Genomic DNA, 9,687 nt, shown 5'->3' with positions numbered 1-9,687 from the left:
TAATCCTCCTATTCCTACCCTCACTAGCACGTGGCACAGGGAGTAATCCTGAGATTACAACCCTAGAGGTCCTGCTTTTTAACCTTCTGCCTAACTCCCTATATTCACTTTGCAGGACCTCATCTCTTTTCCTGCCTATGTCGTTAGTACCAATATGGACCACGACCTCTGGCTGCTCTCCCTCCCCTTTCAGAATGTCCTGCAGCCGCTCCGAGACATCCTTGACCCTAGCACCAGGGAGGCAACATACCATCCTGGAGTCTCATTTGCGGCCACAGAAACGCTTATCTGCACCCAAGACGATAGAATCCCCTAACACTATAGCTCTTCCAACCCTTTTCCTTCCCTGCTGTGCAGCAGAGCCCTCCGTGGTGCCAGGAATTTGGCTGTTGCTGCTTTCCCCTGGGAGGTCATCCCCCCCCAACAGTACCCAAAGTGGTATATCTGTTTGAGAGGGGGATGGCCACAGGGGACTCCTGCACTACCTGTCTGCGCCTATTTCTCCGTCTGGTGGTCACCCATCTCTTTTCTGCCTGTGCAGCCATTACTTGTGGTGTGACCACCTCACCAAACGTGCTATCCACAACGTCCTCAGCATCGCGGATGCTCCACAGTGAATCCACCCGCAGCTCCAGCTCTGTAATGCGGCTAGTCAGTAGCTGCAGATGGATACACTTCCTGCACACATGGTCGTCAATTTCCCACATTGCGCAGGAGGAGCATATCATGGGGCTGAGCTCTCCTGCCATGACTTACCCTTAGATTAATTAGTTACTCTCTGAACTAAAAAATACTAATTATACTCGGGGCCTTGTTCTACCCACTTCAATCTAAAATTCTTTTTAAAAAAACAGTTTAGTAGTGCTCACCTTATCTCCAGAGGTTTTATTTTCAACAACAAAAAAATTTACCCCTTATTTTTTAAGATATTCTAACAGCTGCTACTCACCAACCAATCACTTTGCAGCTCTCCTGTGATGTCACTGTTGGCTTCCTCTTTCAAAACTCAGGCGCACTGTCGCTGCTCTTTTTAAACACCGCTGGTCTCACTCAGTCTCCTTCTTTCCCGTGTCACTGCTCTTTTTAAACACCGCCAATCTCACTCAGTCTCCTTCTTTCCCGCTACCGCTGCTCTTTTTAAACACCGCCGGTCTCACTCAGTCTCCTTCTTTCCCGCTGCCGCTGCTCTTTTTAAACACCGCTGTTCTCACTCAGTCTCGTTCTTTCTCGCTGCCGCTGCACTTTTTAAACACCACTGGTCTCACTCAGTCTCCCTCTCTCACTCAGAATTCAAAGTTAACAATTTGAATCTAACATGGTGCACTTTAACTAGTTGTATCTATTCCAAATTCTTACCCTATCTCTACTACTTCCACTTACCCCAGTGTTCACTCTCACTATGACTTGCTGTCCATTTCTTTTCTGTGCTTCAGCCTCATTTAATGGATTTACAGTAACATGGGTTGCTAGCATCATGAGTCAATAAGGCAGAAGTCATTAATCAGAAAATTGCAGATAAAGACAATGTCCATGAACATATGAATGCAATATAGTGGATATTGGATGTTGCAGTTTGCCATCAGCCGTTTATAGAATCTCTCCCATTGCCTCTGAATGAAATGGGGGTGGTTGGACTGTGCATTTCTGGTGTTTAAATGTCAGATACGTAAAGCATTATGAGGTCTTTGAATGCAGGTAATTTGGATTTTATTATGCTCTCTGCTTTACAGCAGCTACACAATGACAATATCTGTTGCATCACAAAGAAAGCTGACCACCCCACCCCCCAAAAAAATTGAGAAGGTGCACAAGATAATAGCTACAGTTGTGTACAATTGGCCACCTTTCCTCCTGTGCTTCAAAACCCAAATTGATATTCAGCTGTTGCCCGCCAAACTTATGGCTTGAACAATAAGGTTTGATAAGTTGTTTGTGTGGGGATCCTACACTTTACTGAACTCCAACTAAAGCACAGAAGATGAGTAGAGTGTACATCTTTTGTGTTACAGATAGGTGCAGGAGTTGCTGCAGCAGCTAGCATTGGTGTAGCTTGATTAGCCACAAGGAGGGAATGAGAATACACTGTTAAATATATCAAGTTGTTCCTTTCACCCAGACCAAGTGAAACTATACTATTATGGACTCAAAGCCACTAATTCTGAGGCCAGGTTCTGCGTAAATACTCCCTGATCTCTAAAGGTAATTAAGCAAAACTCCAAAATATTTATTTTCAGTGTTTGATTATAATCTCTGTGGCAACAATATGAATGTATGAGCTCATGTACAGATGTACATCCAAGCTCCAGCATGCCATGTCATTTTTAAATAAAAATTTATGAGGTGAAATTGCACTGTGCGATATTAGTATGAACACTTAATGTAATTTAAGAGATATATGTTAAAAAGGCCCAAGCCCAAATTGTACAGCACATTTCATTCCAGTATTGTAAGCCACCGTTGTAAGTCTTTATAAAAAGTAGAATTGATGCCAGATCACTTCCAAAACTGGAATAATGTGGATTCACCTTAGTAATTTTCCAAATGTTGTCACTTCTCAACTAGGCAAGAAGAAATATTAAGTAGAAGCTAGTTGCTCTCTCCAAGAAAGTAATGATACTCCAGTACAGTACTGAGGGAGTGCTTCACTGTCAGAGGTACTGTCTTTTGGATGAGATGTTAAGCCGAGGCCCCGACTCCCCTCTCAGTTGGACATAAAAGATCGCATGGCACCATAGTGCAAGAGAATTCACCATGCTGTTCTGGCAAATATTTATCCCTCAATCAGTGCATAAAACAGATGACCTTGCCATTTAATTCATTGCTGTTTGTGAGAGTTTTTGTGTGCAAATTGTTTGTCATGTTTCCAAGAACCATACTTTGAAAGTACTTATTTGGCTGTAAAGTGGTTTGGGACATCATGAGGTCACGATAGTGGTTACATAAATGCAAGTCTTTCTTTTTCTTTTTGTCCCAGTTCACTCTTATGTATCTCCTAGGAACAGAGCCAGGTTATATACCTAACCTCTCAGCTGAGAAGTAGTGCAAGGCTTGGGGAGGTAAAGGTAAAGAGAACCTAGAAGTGTTCTAGCCTATGTGACTTGCTACCAGTGGTCTCTTTATTAGAATGATATACAAATTCTTGCACCGTTGCACAGTCAACCTCAACCTCCTCTAGTTCTTTGAAAAGTTTCTACAAATGATGAAATGTGATATGATGATCTGATACGGTTAACACCATTGACGTTGCAAAGACCATGCTCATAAGGGCGCATAGTTACCATTGATTGCATAGTATGATTAAGTTTGCTACAATGGGTTGAGATTAAACTATGCGGCAGGCATCAATGTACCTATCTCAGAGTACACCGCAAACAGAATGTTCTGCATTGTGGCAATAATACTGCATGGCACAGTTTCCAAAAAGATTATTGATGCATCTTAATCCCCGTTTTCATATAGTTGTAAATTCTGAGGAGGTTATCCCAATCTTCTGCCAGAATCTCAGTCGTGGATTGGCAGAAACCCTGGAGAACCTTTGTAAACAGCTATTTACGTTGTTTCTCCAGGATTTCTCCCACTCTTCTACTAATCCTCTACCGACATTAAGGTGCCCTACTCCAAAAGTCTAGTTCAGTGCTAATATAAGGGTTGAAATTCCTCTTTTACTGAAAAGGAGGACCATGCCTGTTTTTTCCATAATCACCCTCTTAGAAAATTGCAGAGACACATGGCTTTGAAACGAGCAATGTTTGATTCTATAATTTTGTTAGCGAGTCACTAATTATGGGTATTGTTGCATCATCTGTTGAAAAGCAATGCCACCAACTATGTATTGAAGAAATGGTATTCAATTACAGCATTGTACAGAAATTGTGGTGATGTTATTCAGGCTGCAAAACATTAGGAAATTAAACTGATGATTCCATGATTTGCTGCTCCTGCCTGGGAGCACATCATTGAATCATTTCTTTAAATTAAAAGTTTCTCCTGCTAATCATTTGGTAATTGTCACAGTGTGCACTGCTCAAGTATGATTCCCAATTGTCACCCAAAAATAAATTGGAAATACGTGGCACGATGGCCACCGGAAGTGCAGTAAGGGTGGAATTTCAGTCATTCATCCTGTTCCGCGTCCTGGGTATCGGATGATTTTAATATTCAAGGTAAGCGTCTTACACCTGTACAGTACAACAGAGGTGCCATTCCGAACTGCCCAGCAGCCTGTTATATTGGCACCGTGCTTCTCCAATGGGAAGCCAGAGGCCCTGAAAAATGGGCTGAAGACAAAATTGCAGGAAAGAAAGTTCCTTGAAGGGAAATTGCAGCCTGCACTCTGAGACAATTGATCCCCTCTGTAATTGATTACCCTTGCGCTGAAATATATTTTGGGCCTTCAGAAGTCCAGAAAAAAAACCCTTAGGTCTAAGAGTGACATGCTGGAAGGAGGTCCTGAAGCAGCTTAGGAATATCATCAGAGATGCTCCTCAAGTCTGGCAATGGACATGTGGTTGGGTGCCAACAGAAAGCCATCAATTGCCTTGATTTAAAAAAAATCTTACATGGGATGTGGGCATTGCTGGCAAGGCCAGCATTTGTTGCCCATCCCGAATTGCCCTTGAGAGGGTGGTGATGAGCTGCCTTCTTGAAACACTACTTAAATATGGTGGCAACTTGACAGATCCAAATATGTTCCCACCTGATGGAAAATTCAGCCTTTTCCTGCATAGGAATTTTCATGCTCCCAATTCAACTTTCCAGCTGGCAATGTGATTTGTGGAAAGGCCAAGAAAGGGCTGGGAATTTGCTGGATCCAGACCAAGTCATGCAGTGGCAATGCCTTCCAAGACTGGCCTAAAGTGTTCTCATGAATTCTGGACAAGAGTTTTAATTATATATTATAATCGCTGAGCTCTGAGTTCACTCATGTGAAATGGGCACTGCCTGCGTGCACCCCATCCCAGTGCACGGTCATTGAAACCTTCGTACCTCCTTTTATCAACTGCAGACTCAAGTACTCCAGCTCTCCCATTGTTTGTCTCTGATCCTCAACCCTTATTAAACTCCAACTTGCCCAAAACTGTACAGCAAGTCTGCTCTCCTACACTAAATCCTGTTTGCCCATTGCAACTGTTCCCACTGACCTACATTGACTCCTTCCCCCTCAATAACTCAAATTTAAATTCCTTGTCTTCATCTTTATATCCCTTTATGGCGTTGCCTCACTCTATCGCTGCAATCATCTGCAGCCATATATTCCACTCTAAACTCTATGTTCCTCTGACTCTGTCCTCTGAATGCATTTGCCTTCTCTTCGCCCCATCATTGGTAGCATAGTCTCCAGAAGCCGAGGTCTTATTCTCTGGAATTCGCTCCCAAATTCTGTCAGCATTCCACCTCTCTTTTCTTTAAAAATCTCCTTAAAACAAGTCTCTTTCACCAGCTTTCCTGATACCCTTCCTAATCTCTCCTTTCCTGGCTCGATGTCCATTTTCCATGTGCTTGTGAATCACCTTGGGAAATGTCTTCTTAATGTAAAAGGTACCATGTGCATGCTGATGAATGTGATGATGATAGAGAAGCATGATCTGGACTCTTGGTGAATGAGCACTTAAAACTGTATTGGTGCAGTTTTCATTGGTGCAACCTAAATTTTTAATTGGATACTAGATTGAGTCCTACTTTTCAACTGAGCTTTTCTGGGGGTGCAAAAAAGATGAAAGACAAGAAATGAGGCAAAAACAAGAAATGCTGGAATCACTCAGCAGGTCTGGCAGCATCTGTGCAAAGAGAAGCAGAGTTAACGTTTCGGGTCCCGAGACCCGAAACGTTAACTCTGCTTCTCTTTGCACAGATGCTGCCAGACCTGCTGAGTGATTCCAGCATTTCTTGTTTTTGTTTCAGATTTCCAGCATCCGCAGTATTTTGCTTTTATTTAAGAAATGAGGCAAATTTGTTTCAAATATTCATTCAATTTTCTCATTAAAGATGCAGTGCTTCTTTGCCTGGTGACAAAGCATGACACGTTCCAGCAATCCCCCGTCTAAAGCAATATCTCTTAACTGTAAAGTTCAAGGACTAATCAAATTCAAAACATGGAAACTTTAAAGGTTTTTCTTAATTAACAGAATCCTGGTCACACAATATTTTTCTTGCCAGCTTAACATACATCGAAATCATACTCTTGGTGAACTAAGGACTTCTTCAGGGGCCTGAATCCCTAACTGAGATAGTCTTCAAGCAGCCAGACAGTGAGTGGGATGATTTAGTTGCTGTCATTCTTCCTGGGTGCTGCTCCTCACTATGACTGCATAGATTTGTTTAGTGTTTGCCTTTAAATCCTCTTGTCCAAGTGTCATGGGACAATGGCTTAACACACAATTCCATGTGATGTTTTTAGTTTCAACATTCCTACCTCCCCTTTTTCTGCAGACCACCCTACAAACTCCTTGACCTCTGTCTGTGGGGGGGGGGGGGGGGCTTCATCTCTCTAGTTCTAAAGGTCCCATTATACAGCTATCAACTTAATTTGATGCATACAATGCACACAATGATAATCCATTAGTAGTGTTAAAAGTTTAAGCATTAATCCTGAAGCATTCTTTTCAAACCTCAGGCTCTCTAATCAGCAGTTTCCTTGTCCAGAAACGCCCTCACGCTTCACTGTCCATTTTAGCTCTTAAACTATTTTGGACCTGCAAACGGCATCCCACTGTTTGGTTCCAACCGCAGAGCGATTTATGTTCCTTGAATTTCTTATCTTGTCACTTCACAGTTCTTTTGGCACTCATGAATTTACAGTAGCAGAATGCAGTTGGCATAGTTCCTTTTCCAGCATGATTCGTAGCTTCAGCTACAGCTATTTTTTTTAACCACACATTTAGCAAATCTACAAAGTCTGCAGCTCAGGCTCAGCTTTAACATTTTTAAATGGCCATCTTTCACAGATACAGAAAATTAGGTCAACTAACTACGGAACATTAAACAGTGGAGGGAGTACATATTTTCCAACATAGCCGCTCTCCTTACAGTCTTAGTGGCAATTTTAAGTTGACTCCTTAAATTTCGATTTTATGTCATAGTGTAAAGTGGATGATAGTGAATCGGGAACCTCGTTTTACCTGTCTCACAATTTTTATATTCCGTTGAAGGCCATTGAGGGCCCTGAATATTAAACGATTAGCCTTGCTCCAGCATCATTCCAAAAGGGATACTTTTCAGGGGTTGGGTTTCAGGCACAATCATAGAGTCAAGCAGCACAGAAGGAGCCCATTCGGCCCATCGTGCCTGTGCCAACTCGGGTCAGACAGTTTTATACTTCCACTGCAAAGAAAGAAGTTGGACGTTCTGATCCAGGGTGATGGGATAACATCGCACATCTCCCCGAGTAATTATCTGAAGAAAAATTGTGAAATCTCTTCTTTGAAGTTTATCATAGACTTTCCACTAGTTTTGAACATCGCAAACTTTTACCCACACTAAAATCAGCATCAACGGACTTCGTACAAGTTTGGTTATTTACAGTGCAAAACTCATTCATTTAAAATTTCGTTTTGTTATACTTTTTAAAATAAGTCCTTTGATGCATGACCGCAATCCGTTCAAAAAAGGGTGCCGATTTGGAAGAGGACCGCCACAGAAAAAGGGTGGGCTACGGGCTCAATGATGATTCATGCAAGACAAAAAGTACCTTCTACTATTTAGAGACGAACAGCCTCCTGCTGTGCAGACCCCGCCTCCCGAGCTCGGCTTTCACTAATAAGTACCGGAATAGCCGAGTTCTTCAGATAGAGAGAGCAGCATTTTCCATCAGCCCTCACTATCTCAGGTTATGCTCCCAGTTCTAATAGTTCTGTTGGGACATCAGTCTGAGCTCATCAAACAGATGTACCTTTCCCCAGAATGTTTGAAAGTAGCGTTAAGTTTATATGCAGCAGTTTCCCACTGAGTGGCACAGGATGATAGTTTAAGACGCACGCCGGGCTGTGGGCAACAGGCGATTGTTGGATTCAGGGAAGCAAGATGAAACGTGTTGTTATTCTGCTGTATCTCCTCGCCTCTCTCAGGACAAGTGAGATCTTAACTGGCAAAAGATTTCTTCCTACAGTGTTTAGAGCATGGTGAATTCAATCTTATACAACAATGGCTACCATTACTGTAGTTATAGTCTTGCTGTTATTTAATTTTATAGATTTTTCCCAAGGCAGCAAAAATTGTGACAGTGAGCCGTTGCCTGAATCTACAGGTAAGTGACTGTTTAGGAAACAAGCCTTGTTACCGAATACCGCGTGCAATAAGGTCGCAAATAGTTGCAACTTTTTAAAAAAAAACATGTTTCCTATGCCTTCATTCACATGCGTTTCATGATTCAAGCCTGCTATCTGGTTTTCAATCTCCTATAGTTTCGATGCTGTGTAATTGAACGTTGAACTTGAAGCACTTCACAAATTGTGAGTTCTTTTGCCAATTACCACTTTTGCCAATTACCAGAACTCTGGTTGCTGACCTCTCATCCCGTTAATAAAAACATTTTATCCTTATCTACACTATCAAAGCCCTTCAAGATTTTGAACACCACTATATAATCTCCCCATAACCTCCTCTGCTGGAAGGAGAACAACCCCAGCTTCTCTAGTCGCTCCAAACTGACAATACCTCGGTGCCTGTTAGAATCTGAGCTTCAGGATTAGGTTTTGAAACATAGGAACAGGAACGGCCCCTGAGCCTGTTCCACTATTCGGTGAGATCACGGCTGATCTGTATCTTAACTTCATTTACCCACCTTGGTTCCGTATTCTTTAATACCCTCGCCCAACAAAAATCTACCCATTTCAATTTCGAAATTTTCAATTCACCTAGCCTCGAGGGTATTTGATGGGAGAGAGTTCCAGATTTCTGTGACACTTTGTGTGAAAAAAATGTTTCCTGACATAACTTCCCTGAACGCCCCAGCACTAATTTTAAGGTTATGCCCTTGTTCTCTACTCTCCCACGACAGGAAGTAGTTTCTCTCTACCTACCTTATCAACTCCTTTAAACATCTTAAGACTTCAACTAGATCACGCCTGAATCTTCTATGCTCAAGGAAATAGAAGTGCAGTCTATTTTTTTTTAATTCATTCATGGGATGTGGGTGACGCTGGCCAGGCCAGCATTTATTGCCCATCCTTAATTGCCCTTGAGAAGGTGGTGGTGAGCTGCCTTCTTGAACCGCTGCAGTCCATTTGGGGTAGGTACCCCCACAGTGCTGTTAGGAAGGGAGTTCCAGGATTTTGACCCAGCGACACTGAAGGAACGGCGATATAGTTCCAAGTCAGGGTGGTGTGTGACTTGGATGGGAACTTGCAGGTGGTGGTGTTCCCATGTATTTGCTGCCCTTGTCCTTCTAGTTAGTAGAGGTCGCGGGTTTGGAAGGTGCTGTCTAAGGAGCCTTGGTGCATTGCTGCTGTGCATCTTGTAGATGCACTATGCAACTTGGCCTGCTTATTTAACTTTTTTAGCCAACATACCATTCTGGTGATAAAAGCAAAATACTGCAGATGTTGAAAATCTGAAATAAAAACAGGAAGTGCTGGAAATACTCATCAGGTCTAGCAGTATCTGTGGAGAGAGAAACAGTGCTCACATTTCGAGTCAGGTAAGACTTTGTCAGAACTGGGAGAAATGTGATGAGTTTTATGCCTTTGAAAG

The 9,687-nt window shown here is 42.4% G+C and overlaps 1 protein-coding gene across 1 annotated transcript in view; it reads left to right on the top strand.

The window, feature by feature from the left end:
• Positions 1-7,787: 7,787 nt before the first annotated feature.
• The window catches only part of LOC137368655 (interleukin-6 receptor subunit beta), a 98,118-nt gene continuing 96,218 nt past the window's right edge, over positions 7,788-9,687 (top strand). Inside the window, exons 1-2 of the mRNA XM_068028792.1 lie at positions 7,788-8,068; positions 8,189-8,242. Of these exons, the coding sequence (XP_067884893.1) occupies positions 8,020-8,068; positions 8,189-8,242 (103 nt within the window). The 5' untranslated portion in view covers positions 7,788-8,019. The remainder of the gene's footprint in view (positions 8,069-8,188; positions 8,243-9,687) is intronic.

This window comes from Heterodontus francisci, chromosome 4 (genome assembly GCF_036365525.1).
Source record: "Heterodontus francisci isolate sHetFra1 chromosome 4, sHetFra1.hap1, whole genome shotgun sequence".
Classification (NCBI taxonomy): Eukaryota; Metazoa; Chordata; class Chondrichthyes; order Heterodontiformes; family Heterodontidae; genus Heterodontus; species Heterodontus francisci.
This window is presented reverse-complemented; position numbering and strand designations above follow the sequence as displayed.